The sequence below is a fragment of the Lupinus angustifolius genome, chromosome LG13 (assembly GCF_001865875.1).
Source record: "Lupinus angustifolius cultivar Tanjil chromosome LG13, LupAngTanjil_v1.0, whole genome shotgun sequence".
Classification (NCBI taxonomy): Eukaryota; Viridiplantae; Streptophyta; class Magnoliopsida; order Fabales; family Fabaceae; genus Lupinus; species Lupinus angustifolius.
The window spans coordinates 1,462,161-1,480,806 of record NC_032021.1 but is presented as its reverse complement, the minus strand read 5'-3'; the positions used below and the strand labels follow the sequence as shown (position 1 = coordinate 1,480,806).

Below are 18,646 nucleotides of genomic sequence, written 5' to 3'. Positions count from 1 at the left end.
GGGTCTCGAATTGACTTGGTTATATAACCAAGATTATGATTAACGTCTATGGATCATCCATTTAGTAATATCAATCCTTTTGAACAAGGGGTAGGTTCATTTTTATTTTTTGGTGTTATTGGGAATGAGCGCTAATGAACAATTTGATTTTGTTTGGTTCCATGGTTTAGTTTTATCTAAAAAATCAAGTATCATTTCAATTTATATTCTATAAAGTATTGTTTGTCTACTTCACTTATCATTTTAGATTTGTCGAAACAATTTATTTTTTATTTTGTGAAATAATAAGAATAATTAATATGACATTTCTATTACATATTTATCTTATATATGAAATAATGAAAATATATATTTTACAAATATGTAATTCAGTTGGAGCAAATATTAAATTTTTAGAATCATATTGAATAATCTTAAACTATTATTTCAAAAATAATCATACCACGTAAATTGAACCATGTTATTTAGTTCAGTTTGTTCCCACCAATTTCATAGTTCAAATTGGAGCTGTTTACATGAGATTACTCCAATTACAAAGATACCAATTTCACTTTCCCCTAATGTCCAAAGATTTATTTATTTATTCTTCCTCTTCTCTCCTTCTCCAACTCTTTATCCAAATCATTTCTCAACATCTCAACTCTTATTAATTTTTGGTCATATATATTACTCTAAGTGTGTTTCTGTTTGGAATTTATTTGATGCAAACATGACTTAAGTGATTTTCATGAAAAACATATACATGACATAATGGTCATGATCGATAAAACAAAAAAATGAAAGAATACACATCTTAAGATAGATGATATGGCTCCATTGAGACTCTAATTGTCAAATCAATTGAGCATATCATGTATATCTAAGAATCTTATCATTTTATTGATTAAATAATATTATCTATGATATATAATATAGACATAAAGATTAAATGGCAGTGTAAGCATTCCGAAATTTTCTCCATGCATATCGTAATAATAGATTACAAAGACGGATACAAGAATCTTAGAAAATAATAAACAATATTCTGGTAGTAATTTCTGCAGAAATAAGGTAGAGTTCATATTCACTCCTTCTAAAGCATTACAAAAATCTAGAATCTAATAGGGGATCCGAAAGATGATTCATCAAAATTGAAATGGTTACAATACAAGGAATGTTGTGGATGCTTAAATTATTAAAACAACAAAATACTTTTGAAACTAGTTTGTGATTACTCCAGGGAATAGGAGAATCCAAATCATGTGAGTATGTGACAGCCATAAGGGAAAATGGGCAAGTGCAAAAGAGTATCTGTAATGCAACCCAAGATATGAATCCTTCAGTATTTGTCACCGAGGAACAGCAAAGTCTATGTCACATCAACAAAAGTATGGCTTATAATCAGCAATATGAAGTCAAATGTAGGGAATTAGCAGAGAAAATATTCCTAGGAGAAAACTTCAAGCATAATCAATGGAACATGCTAATATCTTCAAGTTTAAAATTTAACCACAGAAACATTACAACTACAATGATCATGTCATATTTCATTCACATCAATTGAACATCCCCAGAGCAAGGGACATCTTTTATAGTTAAACTTCTGAACCCAGTCAAGAATATTTTGGGGAAATTTCAGGGTAAATAAGGAAAAGTCTAGGGTGATTCACAATACAAGGCAAAAAATGTCAGGGTTTGAAGTTCTTCTTAGGGTGGGACAGAAAATAAAAACTAGGATTCTCTGTTTTTTGTTTATCTTTCAGCTTCAATGGATCCCCACAGGCCTGTCACAATGTTTTTTCAAGTCCTATACAAGAAAGTGTAAAAAGATGTCAAGATGCGCACAAAGAAGACAAAGATGATTACTATACTTTTACACCAGTATGTAAAATAGCATAGAACCTTGGATGCCTTCATTTAAAATGTCAACAAAATACTGGGAATGTAGCATACCCAAAAAACTAAGAACTCCTTATTCTAATTTTTCATACCAAACTTCACAATCATAAAATTATGTGTATTTCACCTATGGTGTAGCTGTGTAGGAATGGCAACATAACAGATTCTCCTACAACCCACCAAAGTTAAACTAGCATCAAAATCAAGTTCTTATTTATGTGGAGAACAACTAATTAATTCTTCTTTATCTCACCACCTTTCATCAGTAATAGACAGCATGTATAACAGATACTATCATCACTAACAAAACAAAATAAAGTACACCAGCCATGTTAAGAAACTCCTTTCTTAGCCATCTTACCAGCTGGGTTAATACAACCTAACCTAACCTAACCTAACCTAAGCCAGTGGGCAAGCTTAACAACTATCAATAAATGAGTTTTGAAGAGACTTCAACATAATCATGGACAGTAACTGCAGACCATAATAATTGAAAGTTGAACATCATTGTGCACCCAACCTATAATAGCTTTGCTGTTATTGTATTAAACAATCATAACACTAATTTATACTTTATGTAAAATTGCAAAAATTATGAACTTTTTTTGGGTCAGTAGTCAATTCACATAATAAGGTTTGATTGCTGTTTTTGAATAGCACCCTAACTACCCCTAAATTCTCCTACAAATACTCTCACACACAAGAAACTGACATATGTCACGTAAATAATTAATTTGTAACACATCGTACTTTAATTTGTGTAGGAGGATATATCATTTTCGATATAAGAAGCGTGAAAAGGAAAAAGAGTAGTAGTTACCTTGAGATAGCATACTCCAACATGTGGAATCAAGGGCAATATTGGAAGTGAGTCTAGCATTAGCAATAGCACTGTGAAGAGGCATCAACGACTCAACGCTTCCCGTTCCCAACAAAATCCTTCATATTACCATTACACTACACTGCTTCAATTTCCTTTTTTTTTGCAAATAAATAAATAAAAGCTTCGAATCCATTTACACAAAAAAAATGTAATAACAAAATGAAAATGATTAAAAGAATCACGAGGAAGTGTGTACCTTAAAGCACGATGGATGTTTATCGATGAAGACGAAGAGAACAAAAATGGAGTTGATAATTCAGTAGTGAAGCTTCTAGAATGATTTACAAGGGTCCTTGATGAAACCCTCATTACTGATTTACACAGCGTGGAAGCCATTGTTCACTTCCACATTTCCTTCAACCCCTTAAACCCTAACGATTCATAATTGGGCCTGGCCCAATTTTGAAAATAAACCAGGCCAATGACCCGACCCGATTGAATACCCTATTGATTCTGCAGTTCGTCGAAACCTAATGGTGGGTGTGGCGGAAGAGTAGAATTGAGTTGAGGATGGCAGAAGAAGCAATTCTGGGTTACTTAGAACACAATGATGAGATTAAAGACTCTGGTGAATTCGCAGAAGAACGTAAGATTGAGCATAATGAGATAGTGAATGTGATAAAGAGTCTTCATGGTTTTAGATATGTGGATGCTGAAGACATTAAGAGAGAGTCATGGGTATTAACCGATGAAGGGAAGATATATGCAGAAGCAGGGTCACCAGAAATGCAACTATTTTTGGCAATACCTGAAGAGGGTATCCCGAAAGATGAGCTTCAAAAAAAGGTTGGGCCTTCACTTTTCAAGATTGGTTGTGCCCAGGCTGCTAAGAACAAATGGCTTGATATGGGAAAGCAACTTATCTCTAGAAAGGTAACTTTTTTGTTGCTCAATTCACTCAGTGTTTTAAATTGCGGTTATGGTTATGGTTACGGTCGGTGGCGATGCTGTTGGGACCAGAAAGAGCTGTGGTTATGATTGCGGTTGTGGAGTGCAATTTAAAATGTTGTGCTTCACACTTTGAGATTGTCATTTACTAAATACTTGGATTTGTTGCTGCAGGTCCAACATGTTGATGATAAGGTCAAAGTTCTGCTTCTTCAAATACAACAAGGACAGGTACTTCATGAGATGTTTTATTTACTCCTTCCTTAATCAGAAAGTAAACAATTGACAATGTGTACTACTGTGTTTTTCACCTTGTACTCTAAAATACGTGCATGCATTTGGCTACTTGCACTTTTGATTAGAGGGCAGTATGATTAGTTGGTATCAACCCTTTTAAAGTGGTGGTGGCTATCCACATATAGGCTAGTTCATGGATTTGCACTAAAACTAGGGAATGGCAATGTTCTTTATAGAGCGATTACGAGACAGTTGTAGAAAGGGGGAGTTGATATTTTTCTCTTCTCTTCATGCTTGAGGTGCACCTGGACTTAAGTTTTGTTTTAGGTGATGTGAAAACAGTTTCTTGTACACCTCTATTTGTTTGGGTGGATTATTGTTTGCCTTCTTGTGTTATTTTTTCCCTCGGCTTTTTATCATTTTTAATTTCAGTTTTCCCTGTCAAATTTGCATACCTCATTAGAGATTATGCCATGTTGCAAATGCAGGTCATTGGTTCAGATGATATCAAGGCACTCAAAGCACGGAAGCTTATTGTTCCACAGTAATAATAATTTCACTTTGTTGTGCTAATGAGTTTAAAGATTTACTTGAATGTCCCGTGAATGACATGACCTTTCTTTTACTGTTGGAACTATGCTTGATATGTCATGATAGGACATGGAAGGGTTACTCGGTGAAAAAGGGTCCTAACTATGCACCAAAAAGAAAGCAGGTTGTCACTGATTTAACTCGGGATAATTTTCAAAGGTATTTTATTTGCTCAAACTGAATGTGAATGAGGGTTAAAACCATTGCATCCAAGCTTCTATTTTGTTTGACATTTTTTGTGCATCTGTCTCATATTGTGTGATTATTAACTTTATTATCATATTATTATTTTACATTAGTGGTGAGTGGAAGGAGTTAGAGTTCAAAGAGTACAATTACAGCGCTAAAGGTCAGCCTCTTGAGGGTGGTCATCTTCATCCGCTGCTGAAGGTAAGGAGATATTCACCCTCTCAGTTTTGCCTCCTTTCCTCATGCCTATTGAAATAGTAATTATCCCTTTGATATTTAAGATTACATGAGCATAAGAAGCCATAATGATTTTGATTACTGTCAAGAATATCCATTCAAGAAACATAAAATTAAAACGTTATGTGTTTTTCTGTCAGTTTGATATGGATTTTTACTAAGATTCATAATGATATTGGATATCTAAGATTTTATATTATGTTCTGAAAACTTCTCCATATCCAGGTACGGTCTCAACTGAAAGAGATTTTCCTCTGCATGGGGTGAGTCCTATCTTTGTTATGTGGAGCATGATGTCTTTTGTTATAAATAGTTGTTTCAACTTCCTTGTTTATCATTTTGTAATATTAATCTGGTGCTGCAGGTTTGAGGAGATGCCGACAAATAATTTCGTGGAGAGTAGGTAATTGTTGTTCCACACCAGCAGATACTCTATCTGAAACCTGTGTTCCCTTTCCCATCCTATCAAACATGTAACATGTGGAAACAATATGAAAAACAATAAACTTAGCGGTGTTATAGGATTGAAGAAGTATAATTGAAATAAGAGAAAGAAGACTGTCAAAGTCACAATAATAAAAGCTCTGTACTTTAACACCAAAAAAAAGAAGCTCTATACTCTCTAATAATTCTTTCATGCAAGCAAGTGAAAATCAAAAGTTTGCTAGTGTTTGTGACCTGGGAATGTTAACAAAGCCTTAGAAGAACTGAATCAAGTAAGTTCCTAGGGTAGGTCTTGTAATTGCAGCCCCGAAGTCTAATTTCATTCAGCCAAAATCATAGGGTAGTGAACCAGTATGCACTTGTTTGAGTTTCAGCATGACGGAGTATTCAGTTAGCTTGTGGATTAATCAGAATTTTCCTTTTCACTGCAAACAAGAGAGAGAGAAATACAGCTTAATGTATTCTCTAATTTGTATCGTTAGGCCTTTGAATGGTGCGGAGACAAAGTGACGGATTGAGTTATTTTTGTTTTGTTACAAACCAGGGTTGGATCAACTCTTTCTTGTAAAGAAGGCTGCAGTGAATTGAGACCTTGAAAGGAAAATTGTTGTGTTTCTAAACAATGCATTAGAAAATCATGACTGAAGTAACCTTAAGAAATTGTATTTTCTGAATCATGAGCCATATTCTTACTTTTATGTGATGTGCTCTTTAGATGCTAGAATTTAGAAGTATTGAAATTCAACATATTATACTCATCATGCACATAGCTAGTGTCTAGTAACAGCACATGCTGGCTCTGATCTCTAACTTAACATCTGAAAGTTTTAATTTGCAGCTTCTGGAACTTCGATGCCTTGTTCCAACCCCAACAACACCCTGCTCGCGATTCACATGACACTTTCTTTTTGGAAAGTTAGTAAAGCTTTGCTTTTTTCCAATGCTAGCCTAATCTTCTATGTTTAAATTCACTGACATTTGAGACATAAATCTGCAGCTCCTTCAACAACAAACATACTACCAGAAGATTATGTTCAGAGGGTGAAGCAAGTTCATGAATCTGGTGGTTATGGGTCTAGGGGGTATGAACTTGGGAACACTCGATTCATTTTTAGTATAGGCTAGTTATTGATTGAATGGTAGGTCTAGAGTATTTTCTCAAGGAAGCCTCATGATTTGTTCCTTGGTAGATATGCATATGACTGGAAAAGAGAGGAAGCAAATAAAAACCTCCTGCGAACCCACACAACTGCTGTTTCCTCCCGGATGCTTTACCAGCTGGCAAAGGTTTGCATCTATGTCTGAGTTTAATGGTATCATGTTCTTGTGGGTGCATATGATTACATGGTGTTCGGTGCCATTCAGGCCTCCTACTATTGTCATTAATTCTTGCTATTTTATATTTAAATTTCTAAGTTCTGTATATTTATGCATTTAAGCTGGATTAGGCTATTTCACTCTGTTTCTGTATTCTATTTATTGCCCATCCCTCTACTTCTAAGTTCTTGGTTGGCATTATAGCTTGTATCAGTCATTTTGTTTTTCTCATTTCAATGTTGTCACAGAAACCTTTTTCTCCAAAGAAATTTTTCTCTATAGATCGTGTATTCAGAAATGAGGCAGTCGATCGAACTCATCTTGCTGAGTTCCACCAGATAGAAGGTATGTGAGGTAGCATTGAGTTTCAGTGCATGGGGTTTTAAAAATTCCTTTCAAATTGTTCTTCTTGCAATCGAATTTGGTACACCTTTGATAGCCATATCTCTTAAACTGGCTTTTACTAAGGGCTCGTTTGTTGGCCAGAATAGGATGTAGGGTAGGATAAGATATGAGCGAGATAAGTACTTATCCTCTCAAGTGTTTGTTGCCCACCCGATAACGCAGACATAGGTTTGGTGGTGGCAGTGGTATTTAGGTGTGAGGGGAAATACATTCCTAACTCAGCTCTCCAGTAGGATAGAAAATACACTAGCTGAACAAGATAGGAGAGGGCAATGAGATAGCCTCATCCTATCCTGCCGGATCACTATATTCTGAATTGCAATTGGATTATGACAGGCTATCCTATCCCGTCTGTCTTATCCCTTCCATCAAACGAGCCCTAAAAGAATTTACTTCACATGGGGCTTAAACATGGAATTTAAATGTGTCAAAAAACTTATCTGATTTTGTTATGCTGATGTTGCAATTTGATTCAGGCCTGGTGTGTGACCGAGGTCTCACTCTCTGTGACTTAATAGGAGTACTGCATGATTTCTTCTCACGCATGGGTAATGCTCTCTTATACTGAAAAAGTGTGATTTAAATGTTGAACATAAATTGCAAACTTGAAGGAATATTTCAATAGCCAAGTTTGATAAGGATAGGCATTAGTAGCACATATTAATCTATTGTTGATCTTTAGCTAAAATGTTAATTTCATTATTGAGTTCAGGCATGACCAAGCTGAAGTTCAAACCAGCATATAACCCTTACACCGAACCTAGCATGGAGATTTTCAGGTGCATTTTTCTGTAATTGTTATCCTTATGTTGATATTCTCAGACATAATATGTTAATCAAGTACTCTATCAGTTATCATGAAGGCTTTAAAAAATGGGTAGAAGTGGGAAATTCTGGCATGTTCAGACCTGAAATGTTGCAGCCAATGGGACTTCCTGAAGATGTTCAAGTTATTGCATGGGGTCTTTCCCTTGAAAGGTAAGACAAAATTAACAACACCGTTCTAATTACTGGGAATGAATTGAATGAATTTTGTTATAGCCAAAATTCTAAATTCTTGAGTTATATATTCATGGAAATTGATACTAGTTCTTGTACCTGGAAACAACAGGCCAACGATGATATTATATGGGATAGATAACATCAGAGATCTCTTTGGACACAAGGTATTATTAATAGATAACTTTGCATGTTGGGAAGTAAGTCCCACATCGCCTACCTTATTATCTTGGGAATAGTTTAAATACATATAGGGCTATTTCTCTCATTGCCAAGGTTATGAGATAGAACCTATGACAAATATTAAACACATGTATTTAATAATTTCTTTACACTTGCTGAACAAATAAACACAAAGTGCTGTTGTCAATGTTGAACTCAATAACCACTATGGTTTCTTGATCCTTCTAGCATAAAATGCTTAATTGGTGGGTTGTTATTTTCAATGGTTAAATGTTTCTTATATTGATGAAGTGATGCTATACTAAGCCATGTGTTCGTCATTTTTTGTGCAGGTGGATTTAGGCCTTATGAAGAAAAATCCAATATGCCGTCTTGGAATTGAATAAAGAATAATCTATTGGCTTTCTTTTGGTTTAAAAATTACTATTATCATTATTTTTCTCGAATTTTCGAAGATCAAATAATACTGTAGATTATTTCAATTTCTGTATGGAGAATTTTGATGTGGAAGATACCTTTTTATTGGAAGGATTATAAACCTAGTTTTAACTAAAAAGCAACCATCTAATTGTTAACTTAATAGCAACTATCTAATTGTTAACTTGTTGATTTAACTCTTGAACTGTTTCTCTGGGATGATTTCAATTTTTCCAGCGAACTTTTGTTTAGTTATAATTTGTTTTTATTTCATATGCAAAATTTCAAATTATTTTTATCTAAATGGACACCGTAAGATTATTCACCTGAGAGAGGTTTACTTAAAATTCTAGAAAATGACTTGACTACTTTCTTAATTGTCAAAAAGATGAAATAAAAATTTGGATATTCTGAGTGGCAAGCAGGAATATGTTATAAAAAATGTTGGGTATTCGGAAATTGTGGAAGAGATTTTGATGAAATAATTTATTTAAGAATTAATATTTTTCATCTATTTAACAATTAATATGTGCAGATATGATCTGTCATTATATATCGGACATGACATGTGTCATGTTTCATCATTTTCTATAAAAATGTTTTTAAAAATAAACAAAATAGCACACATCTCACATTTTTATTGATCAGAGGAGATAAGTTATCTCCTGATATGAGGAGATACATTATTATCTTATATATCTATTTTATTAAATGGTGGTCTGATTGGTTGCATCACTGCCCCGACACAACACGTGGTTCCATTTGTTTGTGCGCAGCAAACTAGATGCTTCTCAGTGTCCTACTTGTTTAACACTATATAGAATTATTGATTAAGAAAAAATCTTAATTATCTGTAAAAAAAAACATGTCAATGTTCCAAAAATATCTACACATTCATTATCATGAAAATAATTAAAAAAAGGTTTGTTAAAATTGGGAGGGAAATTTAATATATTGTGAAGAAAATAGACATATATTTGATGAGTTACTTAATATGAAATATATTGTGAAGAAATAGGCATATACTTCATTTTCGTAAATTGAGTTATAACAACATAACTTATGAGGAAGAATTAACCCAACCATCCGGCCTTAACCGGTTACTTTGTTGTTTCTCACATTTATCTTCGTATTTATAGTAATCATGTCCGAGCTGGAAATATCCACAAGTACGTAGAGCTAACTCTTTCAGCGGATATTTTTCTATCCACAAAATTCGAACCTGAGACCTTACTTAAGGGGAATTAAGCATGTACCACTTAAACTAGCGCTCGTTGATTAGGCCACCAAGTTTTTTGGTATATTAATTATTAACACGACCACAAATTACAATAAAGTATAATTATTTATTCGCTAAATTTGGATTACTCCTAGTGGTGGAAAATTCAAATCATCTCCTACTCTCAATGCATAGCACTAAAAGAAATCATAGAGTATACCAACATATTATTCTATCTGAAAATAGCTAAATCTGCACATCCCATCTTGTGCATAGTGGCATAGTTCATGTTTATATATATATATATATATATATATATATATTTTTTTTTATCATTCATTCTTCCATTATTTGAATGTCCATAATGCATTGTTGTTATGTGAGTTTGCCTTACATATATAATATGATTAATAACTAATTTTTAACATTAACTATTTATAATTAATTGTAAGACTTATATTTATTGTTCTCATAGTTTTTATATGAGAAATATTCTCAATTGACTCATACTATAGATATGATCTAAGATTATATTTCTTGTAATCCTAATTCATCCGATGAGAAAATGTTTTATTCATGGTATTTTTTATATCTTATTTTCATCTGTTCATTAATGAAAAATAATAAATGTGATATTTTCGAATGAGGATTTAAAAATTAAAATTGCAATGATTTTCGAACTATTTTTTATTTATATCTATACTATTAATAAAGCCAAAATAAATAATAACTACAACATAATATAATTTTATATTCAAAATTTATCCATTGTAACATTTCTCATTAATAACTAATATAAACTTCCACGTATTATTGACATTGCTTTCATGTTTTATATTAGTATACCATTAATGTTTTATACATTATCTTATTTATATTTTCACTTTCTATTGAGTTTATATATTGTAGTTTTTATATTTTTTTTTAAATAACACATTATATATTATAAAAAATACAAATGCGGGTTGAGAAAGTACTTGTTGGTAATATAAATAAGAGAATCATCCTCATGTAATAGAATGAACTTCACCTAATAAGAAATTAAGGATAATAGTATACAATCCGAATATGGTTAGATATGAGATTTCGTGAGAATGCGAGGGCTAATTATGTATTTGCGCATATGAGATATTTCTTAGTTGGTGGAAATGGGATATTTTTTAGAGATACCGGTCTCACGTTTTACACCGCACCGCCAGCATTTTCACGTGATCTTCGACCCCACCTCTGACAATATTCTTTCACTCCACACGTGCAACTCGTTACCCCATTTTTATTAACATCTATATATATATTAAATTTAACAATAGCGATCTTAATGCACTAAATTTTTTAAAATATTTTTGATATAAATCAGCATTTGTTGTATTTATTTTTGAATTATTATTTGAATTTAAATTTGAATTATTATTTTTCATCTCATTCTTTGCCCAAATCAAATAAGTGATTTTAAAAAAAACCATTTATAAAATATCCGAAGGAGATATTTGAAAGCATGATTGTAGATCTGAACGACGCGTGTAATCAACGCAGCACTAACCTCTTTAACCCTGGTTCAACCCAACCTCTTTAACCATGGTTAACAACCCAGTCGCTGCTATATAACAGCCACATAGCCTACCCAAATTCTTCGTGCTTTCTTTTCCCAATTTCCTTATAATTTCTTTAGTTACATTAATGGCTTCCGGTGACGTTGAGTACCGTTGTTTCGTTGGTGGCCTAGCATGGACCACCGATAGCGAAGCACTGGAGAAGGCTTTCTCTGCCTATGGTGAAATCGTTGATTCGAAGGTCCGTTTGTTGCTGCAGGATTCGGATCTGACACGATTATGATTTGGATTCTTGTTATCCCATTCTGATCTGTGAAAGATCTTCGATCTGTTTGCGTTACTTGATCTCTATGATACTTTCTTGTTACTCTTCTGCATACTTGATTCTCTCTCTTTTATTACTCACTCCTAATAGGTACGTTCCTTCTTCTGCCTTATTCTAAAGGCGAAGATCGATCGGTTACTATTCGGTTTTTGTTTTCTGTTTATTATGTAATTTTTATTTTAGATCTGATGCGAATTTTTGAATTTCTTGTTCAGGTTATAAACGATCGTGAAACTGGAAGGTCAAGAGGTTTCGGATTCGTTACTTTTGCAAATGAGCAATCTATGAGGGACGCGATCGAGGCTTTGAACGGCCAGGATCTTGATGGCCGTAATATAACCGTTAACGAGGCTCAATCCCGCGGTAGCGGTGGTGGAGGCGGTGGCGGTTATGGCCGTGGAGGCGGTGGTGGTGGGTATGGAGGTGGTGGAGGTTACAGCCGTGGAGGCGGTGGTGGAGGATATGGTGGAGGTCGTCGTGATGGTGGTGGCTACAGTAGAGGTGGCGGCGGTGGAGGATATGGAGGTGGCGGTGGTGGTTATGGAGGAGGCGGCGGTGGTTATGGAGGAGGTGGTGGCGACCGTGGATATGGTGGTGGTGGTGGCGGATCCCGTTACTCTAGGGGTGGTGGTGACTCTGAAGGTGGCTGGAGGAGTTAAGTGTTATCAGCAGGTTGGGGTTTATTGTTATTTTTAGAGTAGTTATGTTAGGGTTTGTTCTTGTTCGGTTTGGTTTGAGTGGCATGTTGTGGTCCTTTGTTCTTGTGGTTCTGGTTCTGGTTCTCGTTTTTTGACCTCTGGTTCTGTCCTTTTGTTGATAAACGATTGAATGAAATAATAGTTAGAAGTGTAGTGTTCAAAAATTATGTTCATGTTGCAAAAGTGCCTTTTTGGTTTTTAATCTCTCCTACCAATGGGAACGACTTCAATTTTTACCGTAGAAATTGCTGAAGTATAGCCAACTGGAAAATTGGAAATCGTTCCGGAGTTGATGTGAACACCGAGGAAACCGTTATTGTTACTTTCTGACCATCACACCAAATGGTACAATGTGAGGAAAGCATGCGAAATTACAAAATCATCCAAAGTTGTTTTAAAATGAACTCTCCTTTTCAACAAAACAGTTCTTAATCCCTAATTCCACGCTCAGAAGCTTGACAAGGAGCACTAAATCCTGTTATTCAAATTAATCAAAATCTGAGTGGTGGGTAATCCTATGCCAATTAATTTTCTCATATTCATCTCTCCATGTAGACAGATGCATACGCCAAAGCCAAAGGTGTTCGCTTTGGGTCCAATAAGTATTGGTGATTAAACACGGTGAATAAGGTTGTTGAAAATCTCGTAACTACCGTTAAATTAATTGATGAGTCAAATATTTATACAATTTTTCCCCCTTATTAGAAATTTATACTTACGTAAGACATGTGTGTATTAGTAAAACGTATGGTTGCATCTACATTTATACTCGTATCTATTTCGAAAAATATGCCTGCCTGATAATAATGCAATTGAAATATAACATCTTTTTTTAGTAATATAATATTTTCAAGAGTAAATTAAACTCATTTTCCATAGTTCCACGTGAAAATTGATACGTGGAAGTATCTAGCCTTCTTACCCGTTTGAATTTCCTCATATATAAGAATGAGGGATCCATTTACTGATCACTTCCCTTTAAGAATTACATTAAGAAGATGGGGTAAATGGTATTTTGATATGAGTATGAAACAAATTTTGACTATATGAAGTTTTTTTTGTAAAATGTAGAACTAAAATGCTTATAACACATTACTTTTGTGTGAGCCTAATAATAATCCATGTAAATTTTCTTGAATTTGAATAACAATTACATGCTCCTCACTTAATTATGCGATAATATGATAATAAAAATGTCAATCTTTTTATAGTAATTTGGAATTTGAATAAATGCATTAACCATTATTTCTCTGATTTTAGTGAAGTGCGTATGTCGAGATAGTCACAGCCCAACTCATACAATAGAACAAATTACTGCAGGATGCACTTTAGAGACCATGTGCACATTTTATTTACTCGAACAAAATGATACTTTTCTTAGTCTAAAAGTAGAACCATGTTATACTCAAACAAAGCATAGCAGCAGTTCTATACAACATGTGAATATTTGCATGTAAGAAGATGGTGTGAAGTAAGTTAGTTTAAGTGATAGAAGGGATGTAGTTGTGATTACTCTACATCTTAATCATTTATTATATAAAAATCATCTAATGATTTAGATCTATTCGAAGATGTTTAACATGCTTTCTGCCAAATCTGATAAGTTTTGGCTGCAAAGAATCCTCGTTAGTCGATTGTTTTTCAAGAGACAAAACCTCCAGGCTCCAGCGATTGAATAATGTACGAAAAATCAGATCAACATTGAGGAATTGCTACGCACGTGATGTGAAGATCACTACATATTGGAGTGCCCAATTCAATGGAATTTCTGAGGAACGAGGCCCAGATCCATTACTGAATGCCCAAAAGATAAGTGATCAATTCTTCATCGTATCACATGCCTCGCTCAACTTTTTATCCAATGTCATTTATGTGAATGAGGAAAAGGACAAATATAAGTTCATTTCGTAGTTTGGATATGTCTCCAAATCACTATTTCTACCATTATTTGTGTTGATTAATTTCTTCTGTCACTTTATATCATTGATTAAGAAAAGTAAATTTAATAAAATTTAAATAATTTTAGAATTTATTTTCTTAACCACAATGTTAATAATTTCCCAAATTTACCTGCATACCTGTAATATCCCAAAAATGTTATATTCATGTTGAAATTTTTTGACAGATATTCATTCATAGACTAAATTATTCTTTTATAAGTTAAGTGAAATAAGTATAGAAGTGAACTTGATATTATATCTTGATCTAAAATTTTAAGATATTAGGTATATGGATGATAAATCTATTCACTTATATATTTTTTAGGTCATCCACTTCTACATAGTCATGACTTATTCTTTTATATTTGGAATAGCAAACATCTCTCCTCAACTAGACTTATTCTTTACGTCCATCCGAGTATCGAATATATAGAGCTCAATTCTCTATATACTTATATCATCATTGAGAAGATTTTGAACAATAAGATTTTGGGAGATCATCATTCATGAACTAAATTGTTTTTTTACTAATTAAGTAAAAGAAACATATAAATATATTTGACATTATATATTGACACAAAACTTTAAAGGGGTTAAGATTAGACAGTTATATATTTTACAACTGATTTACTTCTATAGAAAGGTGTGAGACTTAATTTTTCACACTTGAACCCTCAACAAAAACTATTAAGTAGTGAACTACAATTTTTTTAAGTTCTCCATTATTTTTTGATAAGATATAAAAGCCATTAATTGATGGTCCATGTATATCAAATGATATTATTTGATGTTATTTTGGTTTTACCAGTAACACAGTTAATACTTTTTTTTTCCTCTTCTTTTCTTGCCACCCGTTTTGGGGTTTCTTTGTTTAGTTTTCTTTCAATCATTTTTACAACTAAATTATTTTCCTATGTTTTATTCCTTTGTTTTTATTCTTGTGTCTACCTGATCTTCTTAATTGTTTGTGTTGCCAATGAAATTCTAGTAAAATACTCTCATTACTTGATTTTTAATGAAGAACCGCATCATAGTATCATTTACGTTATCTATTACCTATATAATAAAAAAAATTCTCTCATGACATGTGTCAATCTCTCAAGCCTTCATGACATATGTTAATCTCTCAATGATATATGTCAATCTCTCAAAAACTCCCTCATGACATGTGTCAATCTCTCAAGCCCTCATGACATGTGGTTTATTTAAAAATAAAAAAATATGATTACTTATGCAATATTAAAATATAATGTTACTATAACAATATTAAAGTAATAGTAACAATAATATGAATTATAACATATTGTTTTTAGTTATTTTAGAGTTAAATAATATTTATTTTTATACTAATCTTATTTTAGAATCAAATAATAATAAAATTATAAATTTATTGATGATTTTTTTTATTAATAGGATACTACTAACTATATCATGTTATGTATGTGTAAAAAACAATGTTGAGAAAGTCAAGCAAGACGTTAAACCAGTAGATGACCCATATTAAGTTTATCCGATTTAAACAGTTAAACCGTATGGTCTGACCGTACGATTTTATATATAATTAATAAATTTTAACAATATGAACGCAGTGGTAACATATATGGTTTTAACCATGCGAATACACGAGCAACTTACATATTCTTAATCATAAATGTACATGTAATATGTGTTCTTAATCATACGAAAAAAATATCGTCTCGTACACTAGTTACCAGCGAAAATAACACTGGAAAGGTTATGCAATATTTCATTTTTAGTTCAAAGTTTAATAGCATGCGAATCTTTATACCACATGCTCCTCACTACAGTCAAAAAGCTTAGACAAAAAAAATAGTTTTAAATAAAAGTAAATTTAAATTTTTACATATTTTCAATATTATTTTTAATTGATACAATTTCTCATATATATACATTGAGTAGTAATAGTAGTTATTTGTATATTTTTTATTAAACCAAACATTTATTTGACTTTTAACCGATGTTTTTTATACGTGTAAAATTAATTAAAAAAAATGTGATGAGTAGTTTATAGAAATGATATTAGTAAAAATCAAACCTAACATTTTTGAAAATAGGTTAATTCTATTAGTTTAGCTAGATCGTCATTGCAGTTGTTAAAGCATAATAAACTAGTAAGCACGATTTACGCGTGAGATGCCATTCATATTTTAATTCTATAATAATAAGAATCAGAATCCATAGATTTACGTCTATATCTATTATTCTATTTATCTAAGCAGGATTCGCACTGTAGTGGGATATTTCAATGAATTCGGATTTTTTTCCAATATTTTAAAAATATGTTACATTTAAGGTTATACGTATAAAATTTATAAAAGTTTATACACGTTATTTATTTATTATCTATTTTTAATAGGATATAATAAATATTATCTTTTGGTAGTATGTAATATTATAAATGATAAATACAAATAAATGATTCTATTACTTAAACATCGTGGAGTATCAAGTTTTACCCGTACAGTATATAAGAGACAAGAAAAGAAGCTTAATAAAGGATATATAACCTTAAAGGAACATCAAAGTTGGTCTAAAGAATTGGGAAAATGAAATCCAATGAAGGAACAAGTGTTTTTGTCTCTCAAGGAATGCTTTTTTTTTTTAACATGAAAGAAGACAATGTCGCCTATATTCAATAGATATAAAAAATAAATTTTAATTCATGCATTATTAAAATTATCAATTGAATTATATCTATTTAAATTTATTAATTTTAATGAATGAATTTAATTTTTTTGAATTTAAATGAATTGCGTATTGTGAATAATTTTTGGTCTATTCAATAAACGAATATATACTACTTCTTCACTGAACAAATGAGTTCCACTTCTTTATGAGATGATTGAGTTTTGTATTTTCAATACAAAAATGAGCCTTTGGAAGTATATTTTTTTGTACTATCAAAATGTATTTCTCACCTTTTTTGATAAGAAATTCTTTCCTTTTAGAGTTCTTAGCTACCCATCTCAACAAGTATCATTACCCAAAAAAAACGGGGGGAAATATATTCTTTACTTCAAGAGACGTACACTCTCCTTTTTATCCTTCATAGTATTTGGTCAAAACTTATATTCCTCGTATAGCTTCATTTCCTGCACGCTTAATCAGATCTGTAAACAGACGTTTCATAATTTATTCAGTCATTATAGTTTATTAATCCATAAATAAAATTGGCTTACAGAGAGTTATTAAACATTCTGAGACTTAACAATAATTGTCCTCAAACTCAGCTCAATAAAAAAATAGTAGATGCTTGAAGTAGAGGTGTGAATGAACCTACCCAAGTTAAGAACTTGAAATTCATGCTCTAATTGCTAGAAAAAATGCCTCTCAAGCTTGGCTTGTTTGATCATTTAAAGTTTAATTATTTTCTCTTTATCAAAACTTACTTAAACTATTTATACTGGAATAAATATGTTATTCACAAATAATCATACATGATATAAATAAGAAATAACTTGTAAACATTATTAAAGAAACTTTAAAATGAGCTATAAAAAAAAAAGTAAATACTCATTTTAGTCCTTTATATTTTTCGATCTTACCAGTTTAGTCATTCAACAAAAGAAAAGACCTAAAATGGTCCCAAAAATTTCAAATGTGAGTTAAATTAGTCATTTTTAACATGTTTTATAATACTTGGTAGAGACTAATTTGACATAAAAACGACTAATTTGACTCACATTTGAAATTTTATGGACTATTTTAGATTTTTTCTTTTTTGAATGACTAAACTGATAAAGTCAAAAAAATATGAAGGACTAAAATGAGTATTTACTCAATAAAAAAATGTTTTAACAAATACATGAATAATAAAGAGTAAAGAAATTATAGTGAAATGAAGTAATAAATATATGCATAGCCATATATAAACGAGCTCCATGTGCTCTTAATGTCAATTTTATATTATGAGGGGATTGTCTTATTTAAAATAGTTGAACATTTAATGACTGGACTTAGATAATCTTGAATAAACGAGTCATGTGAGAGCTTTTAATCATGTTTATAGAATTGAGGCTTAACTCATTTTAATAATAAACCATTTAATGAGATGAGCTTAAAAAATTCAAGAATGATTCAACTTATTTACCCTCCTTATTTGAACGGTGTAGCAAATAGTACTACTAATATTGTACTGGTTATTAAATCGGCAAAGTATCAGAATGAGGTGTAACGGTTTAATTTGTGGTTCAAGTGTAAAATCTCACATTAAATATGCGTAAAT

General features: G+C 32.0%; 3 protein-coding genes across 4 annotated transcripts; 2 read left to right on the top strand and 1 right to left on the bottom strand.

Annotated features, from left to right (window-relative positions):
* Window positions 1,116-3,137, bottom strand: LOC109325399. Of its 2 annotated transcripts, none has more exons than XM_019557738.1 (3): window positions 2,958-3,137; window positions 2,699-2,817; window positions 1,116-1,348 (listed from the first exon to the last, which is right to left on the bottom strand). In XM_019557738.1, the coding sequence occupies exons 1-3, from the start codon at window positions 3,095-3,097 to the stop codon at window positions 1,329-1,331; spliced, it is 279 nt and encodes a 92-aa protein (XP_019413283.1). In that variant the 5' UTR covers window positions 3,098-3,137; the 3' UTR covers window positions 1,116-1,328. The 2 variants fall into 2 exon arrangements, with proteins under 2 accessions (XP_019413283.1, XP_019413284.1); XM_019557739.1 differs by lacking the exon at window positions 1,116-1,348 and adding an exon at window positions 1,435-1,786.
* LOC109325396 (phenylalanine--tRNA ligase alpha subunit, cytoplasmic-like) lies at window positions 3,175-8,779 on the top strand. Its single transcript, XM_019557736.1, has 16 exons — window positions 3,175-3,634; window positions 3,824-3,880; window positions 4,375-4,430; window positions 4,544-4,636; window positions 4,777-4,867; window positions 5,129-5,166; window positions 5,268-5,306; window positions 6,186-6,262; window positions 6,345-6,429; window positions 6,538-6,634; window positions 6,913-7,009; window positions 7,546-7,617; window positions 7,782-7,848; window positions 7,922-8,047; window positions 8,181-8,235; window positions 8,584-8,779. Exons 1-16 carry the CDS (start codon window positions 3,272-3,274, stop codon window positions 8,635-8,637), a joined length of 1,467 nt encoding a protein of 488 aa, XP_019413281.1. The 5' UTR covers window positions 3,175-3,271; the 3' UTR covers window positions 8,638-8,779.
* LOC109325397 (glycine-rich RNA-binding protein GRP2A-like) lies at window positions 11,513-12,627 on the top strand. The gene is made up of 2 exons (XM_019557737.1): window positions 11,513-11,678; window positions 11,978-12,627. The coding sequence occupies exons 1-2, from the start codon at window positions 11,565-11,567 to the stop codon at window positions 12,419-12,421; spliced, it is 558 nt and encodes a 185-aa protein (XP_019413282.1). The 5' UTR covers window positions 11,513-11,564; the 3' UTR covers window positions 12,422-12,627.